Source organism: Corvus cornix, chromosome 3 (genome assembly GCF_000738735.6).
Source record: "Corvus cornix cornix isolate S_Up_H32 chromosome 3, ASM73873v5, whole genome shotgun sequence".
NCBI lineage: Eukaryota > Metazoa > Chordata > Aves > Passeriformes > Corvidae > Corvus > Corvus cornix.
In genome coordinates this window covers 45,247,735-45,271,025 of record NC_047056.1, presented here as the reverse complement: position 1 = coordinate 45,271,025, position 23,291 = coordinate 45,247,735, and the positions used below count along the sequence as shown (strand labels likewise).

Here is a 23,291-nt window from a genome sequence, read left to right as displayed (position 1 = left end):
GACTAGGCCAACAGACAAACAATTCAATTGTCTTCAAAACATCCTTGTAATGTAAGTACTATCACAAGCCCTTATTTTGCAAACCAGGAAAGAGAGCGCACAAAGATCTCAGGCTGCAAGGTGTTGCTTCTACTCAGTTAACACAAGGACAGGTTTCCAGTCTAGAAAGCCTCACAGCCTAACAGTGCAGCTCACCCTCCATTCAGCCCAGCAAAGACTGACAAACAAGAGTATGAAAAAAAGAGAAAAAATGCTCCATACACTGTGCTCAGAAATGAGCCAAGGCTACTTTTCTGCATCTATAAGCGAAGTCCTCTTAACAATGTTCCCACTGTTATTACTGTTATTTAAAGTAGCATTTCTGCTGGCAGAATGTCTCACACATACGATTTTGGACCTATCAATTTTTTTACTATTGAACCTACCCTATAGGTTATATACTTTCCAATATCAAAAATCCTGCATGGTTTCAAACATTGATCAAAACAACATAACTCAGACACTTCTCCTTCATCCATTTCATTCTCCCTTTTGTTCAAGACAGCCATGAGCATTTCCTTTCCTACCCATTTAAACTGAGGTATGAAGTCCCAATGAACATATTTCAGCTATTCTCATTGCAGGTGAGTAAGGCACAATTTTGCTGCCTGAGAGTAAAAAAGGAGAACGGTAGGAGACCATTTTGCTTTAATTAAGTGAAAGAAGTACTGTGTTCTTACAGTCTAGCAAAATGTTAGAGCCAGTTTTTTTTCATGAGGCAAAGGGAGAGCGCATTATCCCACCTCATCTTTGTTGCATGAATGCCTGGGTACTTGGTGGCCCTCAGGGAGAAATGTTTTTACTGACGCTTCCAGTGAGCATGTGAATTAGACTTTCCTCTCTGGCAGTTCCTCACCCAGCTCTGCTCTACTGAAGATCCAACAGGCATGGCTGCATCAATCCCAGTATGTACAACAATCAAAGCACAGAAAAACATGGGACAGATGCAGACCTGCCAATGTATTTAGCTCAGTTACAGCTCTGCTCATCCCTGTACACTCCATTTCAATGCTGATGCTTTTAATGCTATGGATTTAAAGGATGAGGCTTTGGGCCTCAGACAGACTGAAGTTTCCTCTTTTAAATAGCCCCCTCCAAAGCCAATAATTCCAAGTAATTTTAAAACTCTCATTTAAATATAACAAAAATCATTCACAGTGTCTTTTCCATCTCTTAAAAGCATAAAATAAAAATGAGGAGAGAAAAAGAGAGTCTTTGCCAGACCTCTGATTATCTACCTTATTGTCTCTCTCTTTATCTCACACACAGATAGAGGATGGCATACGAAAAATAAAGGTATTCTATAGCAGCCTAACATTCCCCATTGAAAGATATCTTCATACAAAGTACAGAGTAGCTTTTAGTCCCCAGCCTGGAGAGCAACTGCATATTCTAGTGGCTGCAAGGAAAACCTGTAGCAATTAGTTTTCAATATCAGGCTTTTTTGAGGACAGGTTACATGTGTAGTCAGGTATTTCAGTGACTGCTTTGCTAGGCTATGAACACACTATTAAATAATAAATAATTTTAAAGAAAATATTTTGCCACATGTCTAACCACCCACCAATGCACTTTTAACAAACACCAAAACTACCAGGAAATTTCCAACAGTTTAATGGTAATAATACATTTCTATTTTGGTAACAGACCAGAAACTATAACCCCAAAAACTGATTGGCACTCAAAAGCAGAGGTGTCATCAGACATAAATAACCATACTGGCAATCTTCAACCTTCTTTTCTACCAATTTTCATCACATTTATCTTTGCTGCAGTAACTTTCTTAATGAAGACATAGAAAATTAATTCATATTCCAAAAGGGGGTTTTGGTTTGTTTTGTGACAGAATATATAATGTCCTTGGACAATCCAGGGAATCTATATCACTTCAGTTCAAATGATCAGTGGAAAATTCTGATAAGCAGTGGCAGTATTCAAAACAATTTATTTTCACTTCATTTTGGACACATTTGCAAAATCAATCATACTTTAATGTGTTTGAATATAAAATATACTCAGTGACTTAAAAGGTAAATAGTAGTAACTCCAGTTTATCTCAGTATTAATAAAAGCATTACAGATTCGGCTGCCAGTTCATGTTTAGATTTGCCTTCATCAGTTTTTCTTTCTAGTAAATCTACTCAGTCATAACTACAGCCTAATATGCAAGTAGTTTGATTTTAAAAATAAGTTATTACACAAATAAACCAGAAATTGTATATTGCATTTCAAAAGGATATTCAGTACCTGTAGGAGAAAAGCAATAAATTACTATTACCTGTTTCTATTGTTCCTTCATCATGGCTTGTAATAGCCCAATCAGCAAAATCAGACAAGTTAAAATAAATGTAATGGTGATCTGGAATTTTTAAGGCATACCCATTACTGAGGTAATTACTGGATTATTTAGAAAATTAGTGAATTCCTTATTCCTCCTGTCATTTTAAACTACATTTATTGTGTACACTAGTTTTCTGCAGTAATATTTGCATATTAAACTATGCTTTACTCTGTGGGAGGCAGATTTGCAAATTAGATAATCATACCTTTTATTAAAAAGGTGCTTTGAGTAAAGCTTTTGAAATATATTTTAAAATATCCCTAACTTTATTCCAACCCACAAGTGAATCATGGGTACTGGCTGTATTCATTATGCTCAACTTCAGTTTCTAGAGAATTTCTATTTACAAGCATACCACACAGCAATGAAAGCAAGAGGCTGAGATGTGAAACGCAGTGCTGTTGTCACTACTCTGACAATCACACAGTGCTAACAAGCCACTGTAAAATATAACCTGCTCGTATAGTACGTTGCACATAATCTCGTGAATGTAAACTGAAATTCTGCCTCTCATAAATATTAGTACAAGACTGAAGGATAATAAATTGCATCAGCAAACAGAATTCTGTCTCTAAGAATAAGAAGCTTCACCTCAGCTTTACTTCTTTTCCTAGATATTTGCACTCTTCTTAGTTATTTTCCTGAGCTTGTGGTTATTTTTGTTACTCTTCTAACCAAACTCCCAATGAAACAGACTTGCAGGTATTCAGCTTTTAACTGTATACTAAATATTCACACAGCAGTGCCTAAACAATCACCTAATTAAGCAGCCTGATGTCAAAAAATGAGATGTGGGTGTTCATAATTTTTTTTAACACTAGCACATTTACTATATGCCTAACTTTGAGAACCCAAGTAGGAGGACTCAGAAAATTCATTTTAGTACAGAATCTAAGCAAAACATCTGTAGTCCTATTTGTGGGAGCTTGAAAGAAACTGAACCCATCAGCTATTTTCAACTTAAATTTAAATTTATACATCTCCATCTTTCTGGCAGCCCTTTCTATTTAAATGAGATTCTGTCTGGTGACAGTGATGAAACACACTCAATATTACCAAAAAAAACATCTATTTCTAGGACTCTACAGAGAAGGCATAGCTTTCCTTGTTTTCAAGCTTGTCATTGAAACAATGGACCCAGTACAGAAATGTATGGCTCTGACAGCAAGTCCCATCAGCCAAACAGAATGAACCATATTCATCAAATCCCAAAGCAGAAAAGACAGAGAATGAATTATGAACCTTACAGTTTCTGTTCTGTAGAGAAGAGTGTCAAGTAACACTGTCCTCTCCACAGAACTCCTCCAGGAACAGTGTCAAGCTCCCACGTGTTTACCATGAGCAGACTGTGAAGGTTGCCTGGACACCTCCTACAGAAAGTTTGCTATCAGCTGCTTGTGACTATTTCAGTCTGAAACCATCGCTTCCTGTATGAGGCTTTTATAGGACTTTCCATCCCAAGAAGCTGTTTCCCTCAAAAGCAGAGAAGTTCCCAACATTCAAAACTTCTTATGTTACTGTACCTAAAACCTGTAATGCCCTCATGTTTTCGGAAGAGCAGTTTGACAAGGGAGCGCCTTTTTGTCACAAGTACACTTTTCACATTTTCTAGGAAAATCTTCGAAAATCCGGACATGTTCTACTTCCTGAAAAATGTCATTTTTCACATAGGAAAAAGTTCCTTATTAACAGTTTAAAACTCTAAAGAGTCCTTGTTTCACAGACAACTGTTTCAGGAGATAAAACTTAGAAACTGACAGGAGAATAAAATCAGAACAGGGTCTAGAATTAAAAAAAAAAAAAGGGAAGAGAAAGAAAAAAAGGAGACAAACACAGGGAAAAACAGCTAGTGATGGAACTGAGGTCAGACACAAATACACTGCAATCATTCCGCTTTCAAATCTTATAACACAAGACAGCTCCACGTCCTCAGTGATTCTCTTGAATTGTGTTGGTTGCCTATGCCACTACATGCTGATCTCCTTGTTAATCTGACCTAAACAACCAACTCTTTTAATTTTCTTAAAAATGCTCTCTCTGGTCAAATATACAAAGCTTCCCCATCTTGTCCAGACCTCTGAGTGCAGAACTTTCCCATAAGTGAAGCATTAGATTTGATAAATCGAGCAGTGAAAAACACCTTGATACACTGAGCATGCTTCCTGTTGATACATCAAACACTCTCCCACAGTAGTCTTACTCTGATTAGAAAGAGTTACTAGTTTTTATCCTCTATGAGTTTGCACAGCAGTGAAGACAAAAACCCTTTCCCACTTCCATTTTCAGATAGCGAATGTCATCTGCTGGTCACTGTGTAACAGAGCTCACGGGCAAAGAAAATAGTGTGTGCCTGAAACTTAATCTGTATAAACCTCAAAGTGTAGAAGGAAACTGCTTCTTGGGATTTTTCCTTCTCACAATCTTCTTTAAAAATCCATAAGAAACCTATTTCTACGTAAGATGTTCTTACTTAAGTACAATTACAGTATTTTCCTTTAATCTGAAAACAGTGTAAAAGTTCCATTTTAGAATTTTTCAGTTTTTGCTCTTTGGAAATAGCTTTGATCCTGAAATCTGTCAAAGGTCTTCAGGCCATTATTAACAGAGCAGACTGTCTTAATCACTTGAAAGCTGTAATTGCTGGTATGGTGTTTACTTTCTGTATAGATTAAGGGCTGCATACATTCCATCTTTAAATGGGTAAGAAGCTTTTTCCTCTTATCTTCCATCTCTTCCCTCTAGTCTCCTTTCTAACCTAAGGACATAAGTCCCACATATCTACATTACTGAGAGATGTTTCCTTTTTATCTCCTTTTTGAAAATTTAAAGCTCTTAGCAACAAAGTGATACTGGGTAAGGAGCCATACAACTACATTGCAGCATTGATGGATAAACTTGGTCAATCAGCTCAACTCCCATCACAACATATGCTGCTGTAGCCAGAAGCTTAGATGAACATTAATTAATAGTGTATCACCCTAATTCAGTGAAAATGTGTTAATTTTTAAGATAATTAGGAAAATTCCATGCTGATTAATAAAAAAAAGCTCGCAGGATCAACAGTGCTAAAGAGTGTCCAGGCACACATTCAAATTAACAAAACATTGTTTGTTTCTCTTCACATTTATCCCAAAAATTCTATCTTATTATGCTAATCCTATGTGAATTATTCAAAACTTTAACATTCCCTTTTATTCTTAGAGATTATGTTGTGTTTTACTGCAAAGAATAATGGAAGAATCTAGGATATTATCAGTTGGGAGGGTACTGTTGCTTTAGAACCTGGAAGGAAGCAGCTATCCATTGATTCTTGCAGCATCAGAAAGATGACCTTTATGAAATACTGTTTTGTCCCTCTCTGGAAAGCACAGCAGATACCCAAAAGGAAAATCTTTCTAATTCCTGACCAGATTTAATAAAAACCTTACACATTACAACAATTATATTTCGAATTAACCCTGTAACCTTTCAGGATCAAACAAAGGGCAAACACACACATGGTGTGTGCCTGTAATAAGTGACATGGCCTGACCTGTGTCAGTGGAAGTTCTTGCCTCTGCATAATAATCAATAGGCCATTATTTGCTGAGATTCTCTTACTGTTAAATTTATCTGAAATCTTCACAGTAGAGTTTTAACATGTAAAAATGACATCCAAATAAACATAAATACTAATCCTTCCAGAATACCAACTCTTATGAACAATTCATCTATGTTGCAATAAACATGAAACACTATGTCTAAGAGAAGTAAAATCTGCTTATTTATCTCATAAACTATCAACTTAAAAACATAACAGACATTAAATTTTAACTTTTAAGGATTTTGTTTCAAGTTTTCAACTATTGTATTTTCCATTGTATGTTGCTGAAATCAGTGGTCAACCTGTGTACCTAGGAAAATCAAATCTTGCTGAATGAGGCACTGGGAGTTTATGCTCTGAGTCACCCTTGACTTGCCCTTAAATGAGCGAAAGGAGATGCATCATCAGTTCTCTGCTGGGCAAGACAATTTAAAATTATATTTTAAAAAAATGCATTACCTTAAAATATATATACATCAACCTCTGTTATGTAAAGAAAATAAATTAGAACAGTATATTGATAGTTTTTCAGTAAAAAAAAAAATCTATCTTTAATAATGAAGTTCTTGTAGTCCAACAGAAACTCTAGCAGATAATTTGGGTCAGGGAGAGAAGAATTTGAAGAACCCTAAAAGCAAGGACTGCCTGCCAGGAAACTCCAGGGATTTAAGGACTTATACTGACAAGATTCCACTGCTGATAAAAGGTGCAATAACACTTTCAGGAATAAATGTCTGTTTGAAAAAAAAATCTCACCATGTATACTCAGAAACTGTAGCTTATCTATCAATGTCTAAGTATATAAAGCCCCTGCTTGCCTGGGCATGGCACTACATTTGAACATCCACTACATGATGTGAAAAATAAACACTTGTTTTACTATACACCCCTATTAACTACAAAATCAAAAAGAATAATTGCTGTAGTAATTTGCTCTAAATATTCAAATTTTTTCTTCCTTGGTCTAGGGTGCTGAAATATTGCTACTAAGCTGTTAAGATAAAATCAACTACTGCTTTAAATAATTCTTTGCTTATCATTCAATAACACACAGAACAAAAAGCTTCTACAAAGTACTGTCTAGACAGAAATACCCACATGCATTTCCCACCTGCCTCGGAAGTGAATTATGCAAGAGGCAATAAAGCAAGAGGCTTAAAAATTCAGAGATTATAAAGACAGTCTCAAGGAAATAAACAATCTGTGGACTTCTACTCTTTCCATGCTACACTTGAATACATGTTCAGGGGGGAGTAAAACAAGGAGGGAGTATAACAAGTTCACAGATGTCACCCCTGTGTGAGATTATCACATGCATTTAGATCATCAACCAACCCGGAGTTTCCTCCTTTAACACAGTCAAGATCTTCCTTTTCAAAAGTTCACTTTCATATATCAGATAATAAGATAACTACAGACCTTTGCACACACCTATTGTGCACAAGGACATATCATTTTCTAGATGGTTCTAATTTTAATTTGCCAATGTCTTAAACCAGTTCCAGCTCACGCAACTCCCCAGCTACCAGGTTGTAAGGCAGCGCAGAGGTCGACTGCACACCATCACTGTTCCACAAGGTCCTTGTACTGGGGCACAGAGAACTTTAAAACTCCTTTAGGCTTATTCTTGATATTGGAAAAGGCGAAGCCAAAAAAATGACAGATAAGGAGGACCTCTTAAGGACTAGTCATAGTGTGGGAAACCACAGTATCTTTCCCATTCTCCAGGTATTAAGAACATGTTGGTTCCTTAAGAAAAATGACTAGAGATGTCAGTGTGGTTCATGACCATCTGTCTTATCTACAGGTTTTCAAATAAACAGCAAACTTCCAGCAATTATTCAAAAATAATTAAACACTCAGGAAAAACAGCCTGAAATGTGATCTTGTGCATTTATGCATATTCTTTAAGAGCATAATAATTTCTTTTACCATCTGGCCTCTGGTTTTTTAATGCTAAATAAAGTGACTGTTCTTTTGTTTGTGAAACCAGAAAAAGTTATTCTTGTATTTGTATGTGGTAACCCAACTGTCAGCACTAGGAAAATTACTAAAACAACTTGCATTTGGATTTCAAACACAGGGTCACAAAGCATAAATCTTCAAGCTCCAAACTACTTCCACTTGCCCAACTTCCCTCTTCCAATCCAGACTATAAACTAACACCCTCAATTTAATCTTGAAAATATTCTTGTTATCATAGCAAGTTACAGCATTCCCCCAGTTGCTACAAAAGCACAAATAATCTTCCTCCTTTTTCATGGGGAAGTAACCAGGAGGTAAAGCCTAAAATCTTGAAAATCAAGACCCAAAAGGTCTAAGTTTCAAAAACTCTTAAGAAATATACAAAGAAATACTCGATACTTTTTCCATTTTGTTTCAGATATGATCAATATTAGATACCTCAAACAAACACAGATTCACTCATTAATAGGCCACTTTTTTTTGCCTTAATTTCTGAGAGCCCATTGGGCTAGGATTATTCATAGGAGTCTGCTGAGCCAGATTTAGCCCAACAGTTCTTAAAAATACTGAGCACAATGTAGTAATACCATGACTTCATGTGCTAAGAAGGGGTATGAAGCTAATTTGAAACTGCTGCTTTAGACAAAGGTTCATCTAAAAGGCTTAAAATAAGCATTTATACTTTCATGTGTTCTTAGCTTGAAACACAGATTTATGAATGTTTTTTTCAGGTTTTCAGATGTGCAGCTACATATCAGTCTAATTAAAATTCAGATGACTGCTTTGTAACTACTCTGAATGTACTAATGAAGTACATTTCACTCTAAACCCTTCAGAGAAAATATTTAAAACACTGAGCTCTAGGGGACTTCGTAGAACATGCCAACTGTGTAACCCTGTGATGTTCAGTTTCCCAGGGTAAGGCAGCCAGCCTGAAGCTGCTGAGTTGTGCTTGTACTGAATAGCCAGCAGTTGTGACTTGCATCAGACATGAATGTACCCAAATAAGAACTCCTACCTTAAAATATCTTGGATTTCCTCTACATATCACTTACGTATCTTTCAAGGACTTTATTATTGTATTTTATTCCAGTTAGTGCATTTGGCAAAGGCAAATAATCTGTTTGCAGTCCTTAACACGCAGTCCCAAGATTATTAAAGAGTCACAAGACTTCTATACGAAATGGGGAAAAAGACAAACCCAACCACCAAAACCCATCAACTGTGCATTTGGATAAGGGCACTGCTTTGAACAGACTGTTCAAAATGCAAATAGATAAACCCATCAAGCAATGATAACAACTTTCCTTTTTATTAGGAACTGTACTAAAAATGTTAGGACTCAGAAAATAAATCACAGCAAACTGACAGGTTTTTAGAAGCCTCTAGAAACTCACCAAACCAATTACAGGACTGTACACCACATATCTGACTTTATTTAATCACAGTGTTTGTGTCATAGCCATATCTCAGACAAGAGTTTTCAGTGTATTTGCTTCTTTTTACATTTTAATCTTTATATAATAAGAGGCATAAACAGTTACTGGGATATATAGTTATAAAGGAAAACTGATTTAATGGGATTTTTCAGGTTTTCTTCACTTATTTTAGACTGTAAGTAGAATTCCTACATCTATTCAAAAAAAAAAAAAAAAGCAAACACAACCCCAAAAAAAACCTACTCTAACAAATGAGAAAAAACACCCGAAACAGCCACATCATATGTGGTTTTCTGAACATTTAGGGTTTGTTTGTTTTTAACACACATTTAGATAATGAAGAAAGTTGCAAACTACACATTTTACTGGAGAAATTACAACTCACATTTTGTTAATTAAATTTCATAAATTATATCACTTTGGGTCAAGTTTCTTGAATGGAAACCAATGTCACTAACAGTGTGAAACATCACTAATATTAAAAGGAAAATGAGCATTTTGAAATTTGTCTTGGATTGTTTAGTTGATAGCAGACATGATGCATGCATAGATATCATGTGTATTACTCTCTCATTCAATGCCATCACTTGGAGTATTATCATCAACTAAACTGACCTACAAAATTACTTTGATCCTATCTTCCAGCTTTTGTCACTGCATGTTCAGGTTACATGTCACGCACTCTACCAGCATATTTAAGAATTCAGAACTCTTCTTTGGAGGTTTTTTTCCCAGGTGCTTTATCTATGACAGTCTTATGTATCTCTAAAATACATTTTGACAAGAAAATCCCAAGTACACAATACATTTAAAGTCTTATAATAAAACTCCACAGATTCTAAATAACCAGTATTAAGCATTCAGGGCCCAAAAACAGAGAACTGGCCTATAACCATGTCTTACTTTTAAAAATACTAAGTGAGCATAATCCAAAAAGAAACACTTTCCCATTCATGAATGTACAGTTTGAAGATGGGAAGAGCTATCAATTCCTATTTGGTAGCAAATAATGCCATATTAAGCTAAAACTCAATGTATATCTCTGGCAAAGCTAGATTTGATAAAAAATATTTCTTTAAGATCAGAAATAATCCATTCCTGTGTGAATTTAAAATTCCAAATATCTGCTTCAATGGGAGATATGATGAAAAATGAAAATAGCAAGGTTTCATAGATTGGATCTATTATTAATACACTATTTAGTCTGTGGTGACCTGCTTGGTACCACACATTTTGTTTCCTTTTTAAGAACTACCTGAGTTACAGGTGACAGTATGAATATGCTAAACTGTATTGTTATGCCTAGTAACAATACCCACAATTTTCAGCTGATACAAAGCCATATTTCTGTTGCTGCTTTACGGCCATGGAGATCTGACACAGTGTTTTCCATAGTCCAAATGTTTCACATTCATTTAAAATTACTCACTTTCCACCTCAAGAAATATTTATGTTGGTCTCTGGGACTAAGTGCAAGGATCACAATCAGGTCTGATGGATATAACTACCAATCTGCATTTAGGCTCAAAATTTATATAATATTTACAAGAAGTAAAAACTGAATTGGATATGCATAAATCATAAAGATACTATTTAAAATTCTGTAAACCATATGTTGCATAAAACTACATACACTGTTGTGAAACACACTGTTCTTATTTACATTACTCCTTCAGAGCATTTTAATGGGAAAGAATGACTCACTGAACAAAATACTATCTGATCTACATCTATGAAGATTTCACCTACCTGTGTTTAAATTATGTATGTCAAGTATGCCAAGTAATGTGTAAGTATGCATGAATTCTCTTCATTTAAATTATTAAAATCAAAAGTTTTAGTCAAAGTCTGCTAAATGGAGTCCTCTGAACATAAGATTACATAAGATTAAGTTCCATCTTTACCATTACATGGGAATATTCATTTTGGCAACATGACACAAAAACAATTCAAATGGGCTTGGAGGTGCAGCTACAAAGCCCTGACAAAATTTTTGACTTTTGTTTAGATGGCACACGTACAGAAATGAACCACAGCAATTATTAAAAAAAAAAAATCAAACTAACCACCTTACTAAATTGCAGATTCACAGACTGATCCAATGTAAACACAAGGAAACAACACTGAACTGATTTGTCAGAGTGAATCAATTTTTTAAAAATTCACTATTTCATTATGTAAGTAACTGCTCAAAAAGCATGCACTTGCATCCAGATGTTAATGGACCCCACGTGCTTTTTTATCTATTTGGATTTACACAATCAAAAACTGTGCACAATGCAGATACTGTTTCTCAGTTGTCAGAAAGAGTTTCAGACTCAGTCTCTCCGAGACAGATTATTTGCCTTGTCCACTGAGAATATGTTTGCTCTAAAAGACAAAAAAAGAAGGCAACCCCTGCCTTCAGATCTTACGCTCCAGAAGACGAACAGAGAAAAGAGTTTTTCTCCCAGAGGCAATCAAGGTACAGGAGTTCAGGCCAATGTCCCACCCTTCAGGATGACACCCTTTTCCAGACACATCCATACATAATTTGACTGCTGGCATGGAAACAGCTTGCATAAATACTACAGAATCATACTTTCATGTAGCCTTGTCTGTGCCAGGTATGACCTTCTCCAGTCCCTCCCCCCATTCTTCTCTTCCCTTTAAGCATAGCCACCTGTCCAGCTCCTGCCAATTCATCTGACCAAAAAAGGGCAAAGATAAAAATCTAAGAATTTGTATTTGTCAGCACAAGGAACAGTATGTCAGTCTTGCCATCAGGCTTTATTTTCTAGCCCCTTACACAGCAGTAGCATCTAGGGACCAACAAAGCACAGAGCATCACTGACATCCTCAGGATAATGGAGTCAGCATTCCCGGCTGACTGGCCTACACCTGTCCAGCACCAAACCTGAACAACCTTTCTCCTCTGACACAGAAGTGACTCTTCAAAAGCAAAATGGAAAATAAGTTATCAAGGTCTTACTTCCATGTGAAATACCTCTTTATTTTACAAATAACATTATCAGTTTCTGGACTCGACTCTCAGCACTGTAACTTATTCTAGGTAAAAAGATCAAACCATAGGATCACACACTGCACTGCCTTCTTCAAGAAGGTGAAGGAAAAAAAAAACCAAAAACCAACTTGGGAGGCCTTTTCAGACCTTCAAAAACCCTCACTATGTTATCCTCCCCTCTCTCAAGTCCAAATTACAGAGACTTCAAGAGGGGAAAAGAACCCCACACATAGTTTTTATCAGTCCTTTTTAATGATGTAAAGTAGGTCCATACCTCGGGGCATAATGAAATTAATATGAGTTTACCACCATAAAAACAGGAAAAAAACCCAAACCCTTATGCCATTTAGAAAAGCGTAACTCAGCTTTCAGTGCTCTGCTGTGCAGTGGTTTACAAGGGATCAACACCACATTTGTGACTGACCAAGACCTGAGTATTTTTCATTCTGCACTATGGATAGGAACAGTTTTCAGAAGCTGTTAAAACACAGCTCTAGCTTGCTTGCTTTTCAGCAATCCATGCATTATTTAAGTCTAAATAAATATTACTTCACTAGCAGACAACATAATCTTTTAATGAATGGACTTCCTCATATTTCCAATCTGTTTATATATAAAAAGCAACAACTAATATTCAAATGTAAAGAAATGGCTCTCACTAATCTTGAGATAAGTTAACTAATCCTAATTTTTTTTTAATAAGAGGGATGGTCTTCCAGACAAGGAAGGAATTTGAAAGCACAGCAAGCAATGATGAAACAAAATTACCCATAGACGATTGTCAAAAAGGAAGTTTACAGATCTGAGGGTTTTGGCTGGGGTGGAGTCAATTTTCTTCCCAGTGATGAGTATGGGGCTGTGTTTTGGATTTGTGCTGAACACAGGGTTGATAATACAGAGCTTTGTTATTGCAGAGCAGGGCTTGCACAGAGCCGAGGCCTTTTCTGCTTTTGGTATGGCCACGCTGGCAAGGGAGTTGGGGGTGCATGGGAGGCTGGGAGGAGACACAGCCAGGCCAGGTGACCCAAACTGGCCAAAGGGATATTCCAGACCATATGACATCATGCTCAGTATATAAAGCGGGAGGAAGAAGGAAGAAGGGGAGGCACATTTGGAGTGATGGTGTTTGTCCTCCCAAGTAACCATTACGTGTGATGGGGCCCTGTTCTCCTGGAAGTGGCTGAACACCTGCCTGCTTATGGGAAGCAGTGAATTAATTCCTTTTTTTGTTTTGCTTGTGTGCGCAAGTCTTGCTTTTCCTTTTAAACCATCTTTATCTTAACCCACAAGTTTTTTCGCTTTTACCCTTCTAATTGTCTCCTTGATCCCACTGGTGGAGGAGTGAGTGAGCAGCTGCGTGGGGCTTGGCTGCTGGCTGGGGTTAAACCATGACAATGGGGCTTTTGCCTTTCTTTTCTGGTATCCATCCCTTATTTTCTTCTTCTTACTTATGAAATAAATATTCATGCTATAGATTTGACAAAACTTGCTGAAAAAATAATTGCATGAGATAAAGAAACTAAATATTTTAAATATAGTCACCAGTCATCTTTGGGTTTTGTTATTCTTGCTGCTGCAACTTTTTCAATGTTAAAAATGTTTGATGATTTATAAATGTCATATTGTTATACACTTGAAACTTGCAACCTATTCCTAGAACAAGATCTGTTTTGAGACAGATCTGCTTTGAAATTGGTAGAAATTGAAATATAAATATTTTTCACTTGAGCTGCTACACCTCTATAGATGAGGTAGTCATGCATTTATCTTGGGCAAGCCTGTATGTTTTATATTCAGGACTGTCTCCTATTAATAAAATTACACATAATTTAGACCTCATTTCTTGCTTATCTGTTATTTTGCTCTTCAATATATGGGGTCAATTTGAGCAATTTGCAGCCTTGAACTAAGTCAAGACCTTTTCTGCTCCTCAACCCACTCCACCAGGGAGCAGGCTGGAGGTGCACAAGGAGTTGTGAGGGGTCACAGCCAGGACAGCTGACTCCAACAGATCCAAGAGATATTCCAGACCCTATGACCTCATGCTCAGCATATTGAGCGGGGGGGATGAAAAAGGATGCAGGGGGCGTTCAGAATGACCACATTTGTCTTCACAAACCACCATGATGCATGATGAAGCCTTACTTTCCTCAGGATGAACACTTGCCTGCTCATGGGAAGAGGTGAATGAACTCCTTGTTTTACTTTGCCTATACATGCATCTTTTGCCTTAGCTCCCAGCGTTATTGCTGCACAGAGATAAATATTAATAGCCAGAAGTTACCAAATTATTCTATCAAGATATATCTTCAATTTGACTGTTATTGTAGTAGTGTGAATTATTTAGTGATCCTGGGGCAGGAAAGTGCACACGAAGAACTTGTGCTAATAAAACGTCAGCTACACCCCGTCCTGAAAAATATTGGAGAAAAGCACAGGACAGTAACAAGCATTCTCAAGAATGCAAGTCCAGGATGATAGCTGAAGTCTATTACTTGTGTTTGGCCTACTACTGGTGCTTGGATTTGCATCTCATCCTTGGTCCCTGCCTGTAAATCAAATGCCACACTACTGTTTGCATTACAGTGCATCACAATCCCACTCTAACTGGAAAACAGAATCTAAGACTTGCACAGAATTTTTTTAACAGGCTCAAGAACTCTGTTGGAACTATTTTCAAATTATCACATACCTCTTTGAGTATTTCCTGTGTTCCTCCTTATATAATTCAATAGTAACATTCTATGGACGCAGACATGAGGAAGGAAAACATATTTATTTGCTCTTATTTACAGTCAACTTTGCTTTAAGGATTTAATTTTATGGCTCCCTCAGTATTTATATCTACAAATGACTTCAGATGAGCTTATCCTAGCAACTGTCAGCCCTTAAAAATTAAATCACAGATGAGCAGCAGGGTTTGCTTTTTTTACCCCCAAGATCATGAAGAATGATCAGAATATAGATTGTTTCATAAAACAAGGAGAAAAAGCAGCATCAGCAAACAAGCATAGAAAACTGATATGAAATCTACACTGCATTCCTTAAAGACAAGAATATTCAGGAGTTTTAGATGGGGACAGAGAGACTGTAGATTTAATATCCAAACTTGCTGAATGATAACAAATTCATTAAATAGATCTTTCAGGCCTCACAGGCAACTAGCACTGCAACCACTTCTATCCTAGCACATTTTTAATGTTAAAAAGATTTATTTAAAACAGAGCAGCATGAATTACTTCATCAAGATCACTGCTATTATAATGAATCATTAATATCCTAGTGAAAAATTTATTATTATGAATAATACATTCAAAATGATGAGACAGAAAATGAAGCATTACTCTGTGAAGTATCAGAGAAAATCAAAGTGATGTTATGAAAGCTGGCAAGATAACCATCATTTTTTGTTCTAAATCTTTCTAGATGTCTTTCCAGATGCTTTACCTTTATTATATTTTCTTATCAAATATTTATATTTTAACTGAAGGAAAAACAAATATGTTAAGCAATTTTCCTCCCTTTCTATGAATAAAATGTCCAAGTATATCCATTACTTTGCCCACAAAACAAGTTCTACCCTCGGGGGGCCCATTTTTGTCTTCAAAACATTTATTTGAGCATATGTGATTGTGAAACAAAATCTCTTCTTTGCAATAAACAGCAAAGTTATTTTTTCAAACTACTCTATCTACTGCATATATAGCAGAGTTAGAGGAGGCTTAGATAGAATGTGTTAGATGAGGTAATTTTGATACTTGCACTATGCTCAGATAGGGAATCAGGTCTCAGAGTAATAATCATTTCAATATAAATGCCACAGAATAAAAACTTACCGCAAATAGAATAATTGCTCTCTTTTCCGTGGAGTTAGGATCAGAGCAATCAACTTGTCTTTGAGTTGCAGTGCACAAAAGTTGCACTGTGGCTTACTACAACTGAGGTCAGACAAGCCAAATAACAAGCATATTATTTGGGATGGACTTCTGCAGCTAACTAGTTTTAAAGTGAACCCAAAACAGAAAACACCACATTAGAGTCCAGCCAAAGGACAAGGTTAGAATTAAACTTTGAATGGGGATTAAATATTCGTTGTATTATTGATAGATTTGATTTGTCCATTCTCCTTGACAGGTTTGTGTATATTACATCAAAGCAAGCAATGCTACAACTATCCTTGCCTTGTGGCACGAAATGACAAAAGACTCAGTGGTACCTTAGAATTTGATGTGGACTCCAAAAAGCAAAGCCTGTTGCCAAATCCTTCTGCAGCAAGACACAGTTTCTGTTGCTCCTTGTGAACGGTTGCTGTGCACTGCAGAACCACTTCATCATCCTACCAAAAAAAAAAAAAAAAAGCAAAAAGAGAACTAGGGTTATGCTTCTGACCCAACAAGACCTGTGGAAGCCTTTAGAAAATCATTGTTAAATGCACGAACTGTTGTCCCTGAACACAAGTGGAATCAAAGCTCAGCATATTTTTTATTGAGTTGTAAATGTGGGCAAATCAATTAAAATAATTTAAAAACTGCATATGTGCTTTTCCCATTTGCCTGTCCTTGTAATAAAGAGGGCAAGTTTTATTTTAACTACACCCAAAGTACACAGGAATTAGTATTTCTTTCATAGGTCAGTCATACAATGCAAAGGAGTAGAAAAGCTTAAAAATCAATTAATTGATGGGTACCATATACATTTGAATTAACTTGCTTGTGTATATATTGCACATATTCTAGTTAGTGCAACTTGCTTAGAAGGTTGTAAAGAACTAAGTAAGCAAACAAAACAAATTTTCCTATCTTCAGAGTCATTTTGTATACATAGTTCATAACTTAAGTTTTTTGCAGTAAGTTGAAAAGTAATCTTTGTATAATCTTGTGTAAATAAAGGATTTTTCTTCCAAAAAGCTAGTGTCTACTCACTGCTGCTCCTTGTAAAGCTGTGGAGAGAACTACCCACAGTTTCCTAACAGAAGGAGGTGTGGTGACTTGCTGTGACTTTTGTGACTGGTCAAGACGTTGTGATAGAAGGTAATAGAAGTATGATAGCTAAGCAGAGTGCTGAAGCTTATCAGAGAAAGTACTACCACCATATCTTATACAGAGTTAAATAGACTTTTATGAGCTTTCCAATTAAGTGCTCTGTGCTTATCCTAATGTGCAGGCATATAAAGACATACAGGAAATACTCAGAATTAAAAGGGAAAATGAGTTATTGGGACAGCTGTCCCACAGCTCTGCCCAGAATAGTGGAGAAAGGACGGTCCAGGAGGAGCCAACGATATCTTGCACACAGCAAAGCAAACTGTGTGTTCCTTAGTCTGTAATATGTAATAACTAAAATTTTACAGGACTAATTCCCTGTAGGAATAGTCAAAGATCTTATCAACAAGGCTCAAAAAAGAGAGGCAGACCCTTATTTAAATCCCAGTTCTTCTAAGTAACACAACCATCAGCTGGAGAATCTCTGAAGAAATTTGGTTCAAGTAAAAGAATATTTTGTTGCAATGAGTCTATTTTCTAGCAAAGATTGTTTAAGAAGAGAAAAAATAGCATCTCCCTGTGCATTCTGCCAATTCATTTATGAGTTTCCAATAATAAATTTCAAATGAATGATTATGAAGAGGCCATATTTAACACCGTAAATAAAATTCAATAACTACAACAATAAAACTATAGGACAAAGCATGCAACTGGAAGCAGAACAGGCTGAGACTAAAAAAATGCATGCATTAAAGCAGCAGTATTTACCAAAAAAGAGTTGTTCTTATAGGCAGCTTGCTACGTAGGGACATTCAGAAAATCTCAAATTAAATAAACACCTGAATTTAAATTGAACTGAATCATTTGAAGCCGCCTGTAAACATCTATCCTGAATTAAGCTAGTCATTAATTTGGTTCCATTTACTTCACTCAAATAATTAAACTAGACTAAATTAAAGTGTATCTCAATCTGAAAAGTACAGGAGCTTATATAGAGTTTAACTGGACACTCGAAAAAATTAATTCCTGCTACCCTTTTTTAATTGTCCTCATCTAGCAAAGGTAAGCGTGGGTAAACCAATTCTCCTTGTATACCCGCAACAGTGCCCATGCTGTAGAAGTGAAAAGTAACTGCTTCCAGTCAGGCGTTAAATTCAGGAAACGCAATACATGCATATGTTACCGGTGAAGTTCACAATGTAAAATCGAAGCTAACAAAGAAAAATCCCTGAAGGCCAATATCAAGGACCTAAAAGACCACACATACAGACCTAACAGCTTTTCTGTGTACTCTTTGTAAAAGTAACATCATATATTAAAACCCAGAGCACTTGGGAGGGAGAGAAAGTGGTTGGTTGTGTTTATTTTTTAAAGCACTAAATTACAATTTCCTAATATTAATTACAGTTGATTCAAATAAAAGTTTCTTTTCAGGTTAAAAATAGTGGTGTTAGATTGAAGCTGTATAAATACATTCTCCCTCCTTTCTCTTCCTAGCCCTTCCTCCTGAAGTAATTGCACCACCAGAATGGAAATTTCAGTAAGCCTGCCACCATTGTGCTAGAGTTGTCTCCAAAGAGGGTTGCTAGAGAATATTCTAACATTGTACCTCCACAGCCAGAAGCAGACAACATAGTAAAGCTACTTTCTCCTGAAATGAACCACCAATTTTGTTTTATACTGCCCTATTTTCAACTATTGTATGCTAGGTTTTTAGAGAACATTTGGAAAGTGTTCTAAATAGCCCATCTACAAAAACTATTCTATGCTGACAGCAGCAAAAATGTAAGTTGGTTTGGGGCAACTCCCTGATGTACTTAATATTAGTTAATGATCTAATGTATCACCCTTCTCTGCAAACCAATTAAGCTCAATTACCAAGCACACATGTATAATGCAGATGCTGACTGATGGAGGAATAAGAACAGGAATATAGCTGCTAAATTTCCTGACACACAAACTCAATTATTTTTGCAAACATTTTCCCCTTCTTTCTCTGTGCGGTGTACAGCATACATGAAGTATTTTGTTAACATAATTGGCAAATAAAAAAATACATTTTATTAATAAATGCTTACACCTTCATGAAAATCGATCACCCTCCCATGACGTTTTCCAAAGTTTGTTTCTGGGTTGACAGGACATGTTCATTAAAACAAACCAAATTTCAACTCTGTTATACTTTCTTTGTTTTCTGTGGAGATGGTCACAATAAATGTTCTCCAAATTCAGGCCACAGAGTCACAGTGTTGTGGAACTTTTTGTTCTAGGTAGGTGGTGTTGAAACAATTGGCACAAAAGGTTAAGAAACATGTGATGCCATTGTCAGATCGAGTGAAAGGTAATTATGGATAATGACGTGTCACACACACACAGAGTTCTAAGTTATTTTGCATTTCTGTGCACATCATTAGAGAATTATCTAATATAGGCTTCACCCTAGATTCGGTCTTCCAAAATTTACTGACTATGTGTTCAGAAGAGTCCTATAGATATTCAACTTGATAGCGTGGCAGAATTATATTAAGATACATTATTCCATTAAATTTCTTTAAAGCAGACTGGTATGTGGGTAAGCATCTCGGCAGTGTTTTTCTAAACTTGTTTTCAAATCAGCAAATGATAAGCAGTTCCAATATCAAGAGGGCTAAAAATGCAAAATTTCCTTATCTGAAGTCACATTACCAAAGGACCTTCACTGAAGGTCACTTTGCTCTTGTATGAAGAACACTGCAATATGCATCATACTAAATGTCTATTAAAGAAAAATATCTTCCAGGTATTCTTACATCTTGAATTATGAGTTGTCTCAAACTGCTTCATTCCTTCCTATTATCTTCTGATATTAGATCATCATAATTTTTCCTGTCAGATTAGAACTGATCAAAGTAATTTATAGTTCAAAGGGCTGTAATTGTAGCCTTCAAAAGTTAAGCAAATACATCAACTCTCCTCATACATGACTGAAAATTCAGGGGGGTAGAGGCAATAAAAAGTTCCTGACAAGAATATTAGTGCCTTTTAAACATATCTCCAAATGTTAAGTTATTTAATATCACAGTAAAATAAACACACATAAAAATTTGACAGTTCAAGAAACCAAGCTCAGGTGTTTAATGCTAAAATGTAATCACTTGTATAAACTTTTTATCCACATGGAATATAACGTCTTGGACAAACAGTGTTTTAAGACATGTCTGTGCATGTCTGTGCATAGCTGCATTGACAAGATGATGTGCGTAGACAAAGGAAGAAAACCTAGTTTTTTACAACACAGTTGTAAAAGATCTTTTACAGCCTGTAATAGTGTGTCTCAATCATTTTCAATTAAACAAGTTTAGTATATACTTGATCTCATTAAAATGTGAATAAAAACCAGTATCTCTATTCTGCAGTAACTAACAACAGTATTTGATTTAAAGTTCATATTCAAAGCAACTACAACAGATAAAGATTATACAAAATTTCTTATAGTCTTGGAAGAAAAGACACTAGCACAAACCCAAAATCCTTGCAGTAATTTCCACTGCCAGATACATCTGCTACTCTTGTTTTGCTGATTAATCATCACTTTAGTAAACATCTGCCTGTTTCTTCCGTGGAAGTTGGAAAATTTTACTATTTCCATCCCAATTCCCTATCACCATAGCAGCTTTCACTAGTAAGTCCAAAGACACTGCTTCATCTTCTATTTTTCCAGAGTATGGATACACAGAGAGAGGTATCTAGAGAGCAAGGGAAAGGAGGTGCTAATAACCACACAAATTCTGTGCACACAGTGGTGCTGCAGCCTATTATCAAATGTACAAGGAAATGTCAGTCACCTTAACAACAGCGGAGCACAGTCTCAGGTGTATCATATTTACTGCAACTAAGTGTGAATCTAACTTGGGAAGCTGTTCATTTAGTTTAGATATTTTAATGGATGATCCTTCTTTCCATTCTCCATCTTTCAGTTCACAATCTGAGCTCCTTCGTAACACTAAGGAATTTGGAAGTACAGTAATCTCCATCCAAAAAATGTGGATGTAAGGAGCAAAGATGATACTACCTAGCTACGATAACAGAGCACGCCTACAGGATGACAGAAATGGTGCTCACATTGCTCAGCTGACTGATAACCTGAGTCAAAAAGCTATTCTCCTCCCCAGGTTTGAGGACTGAAGCACCATCTCTATGAAAACAGGATTTGAAAGTTGGGGCTGTTCAGCCTGGAGAAGATAAGGTTGTGTGGAGACCTCACAGCAACCTTCTAGTATCTGAAGGAAGCCAGGGAAACCAAAGAGGGACTCTGTCAGGAACTGTAGTGATGGGGCAGAGAGTAAAGGGTACAAACTAAAAGAGGAGAAATTTAGGTTAGACTTTAGGGTATCAAATATTTTACTGTCAGGGTGATGAGACATTGGAACAGGCCCCAACCCTGGCAGTGTTTAAAGCCAGGCTGGATAAGGCGTTGAGCATCCTCGTCTGGTGGAAAGTGTCCCTGCCCAGGGTGAGGGGGTTGGAACTCTTTCTGAGGTCCCTTCCAACCCCCTAGCATTCAATGATGCTATGGAATGAACTTGCGGAAGGCACCGCACAGCTAAAGCTTCCACAACCAGCCATATACAGTACTTTAAGATGATAAGCAAAAACCATCTGGGAGTAACCCATTAATCCTGATAAATCCTTGTGTTTCAGCCAGTATACCAGTTCACAGTTTTAAAGATACTGTATCTCCCAGCATGAAGATATTCTGCTTTGTGTCATGTCAGATATCTGCTCTGACTCAAAGAGCACGAGCTTTTGATAAGCACACTACTCTATAAATTCTGATTTTTCAAGAAGCATTCTGAAAATATCTACCTGAATTTATCTATGTCACGAAGCCCTACTTATTTTTTAAACATCCAGTTTTGAAAAGCAAGGACATTGATTAAAAACGAACACAGCAAATTTTTAATAAAATCTATTCATTAAGAGCTACGTAATACTTGTCCTGAAAGCTTTAAAGTCACGGAAACTAAATAAATAACTGAATGATTTAGCAGAGGATCCAGTGACTAAACAAAACCAATGCTCACCTTTAAGAGCACTGTAGCATTTTTTTACAGCTAAAAATTACTCCTAAAATCAAAATATTGCCAGTAATAGCCATAAATTGGCAAACTGCATGCTTAGAACTGCATTCTGGAAGCCCAGATTAATGAAGGAAGAGCATGGGTTTGCTCTCAAGGTATAATATTAAAACAGCAAGTTCTCAAGTTCCTTAATAGCACACACTTTCACTTGCAGCAATTATTTGACTTGTCTAAGAAATACACTCAGATCTCCTAAGATTACATGAAATAGATACCATCCAGTCAAGAAGAAAGGTTAATTTCTCATGTCAAGATGTGGGCATCTTATATTCCAACATGAATATTTTGACTATGTGTATTTTTCCAAAAGGACCAGTTTCAAGTTACGACTGTACAAAAACACAAAGGTACATACACATACATATGTATGTATATGTAGATATGTTTTTGTCATATTGTTCACACATATATGCTCACATATATTTCCTTGTAATAGACAGCGTTACTGTGTCCTATTAAACCCTGAAAATTGTTACGTCCTGTGTAAAGTCAGTTCTGACTAATCCTTAACCTTCTCAATGTTAATTCTATTAAAGAACTACAACTCTCTGGCAATTCCCACAGGTGGGCACATTGACACTGCAATAGCTGTTAGTACCTCTTCAACATGGACTTATCTGGGATTTAGAGGGTGGAGTATTTGCTGTGGCATTTTCCTGGAAACCTGATACTTGGTGGTTTGTTTGGTTGGGTTTTTTTAAATATTCATCATGTTTTATTTTCTTTTTATTCTGTACATTGTAGTACTCTATAAACTTTTAACCATTACACATACTTCTACAACTTCTGAATTCATTCATATCTGGTAATGGTTTAGT

At 36.3% G+C, this 23,291-nt stretch overlaps 1 protein-coding gene across 16 annotated transcripts in view; it reads right to left on the bottom strand.

Annotated features, from left to right (window-relative positions):
• The window catches only part of RYR2 (ryanodine receptor 2), a 394,774-nt gene that overhangs the window by 277,855 nt on the left and 93,628 nt on the right, over positions 1-23,291 (bottom strand). For all 16 annotated transcript variants that reach the window (XM_039567939.1, XM_039567942.1, XM_039567943.1 and 13 more), the window contains exon 2: positions 16,588-16,707. In XM_039567939.1, coding sequence (XP_039423873.1) covers positions 16,588-16,707 — 120 coding nt within the window. The remainder of the gene's footprint in view (positions 1-16,587; positions 16,708-23,291) is intronic.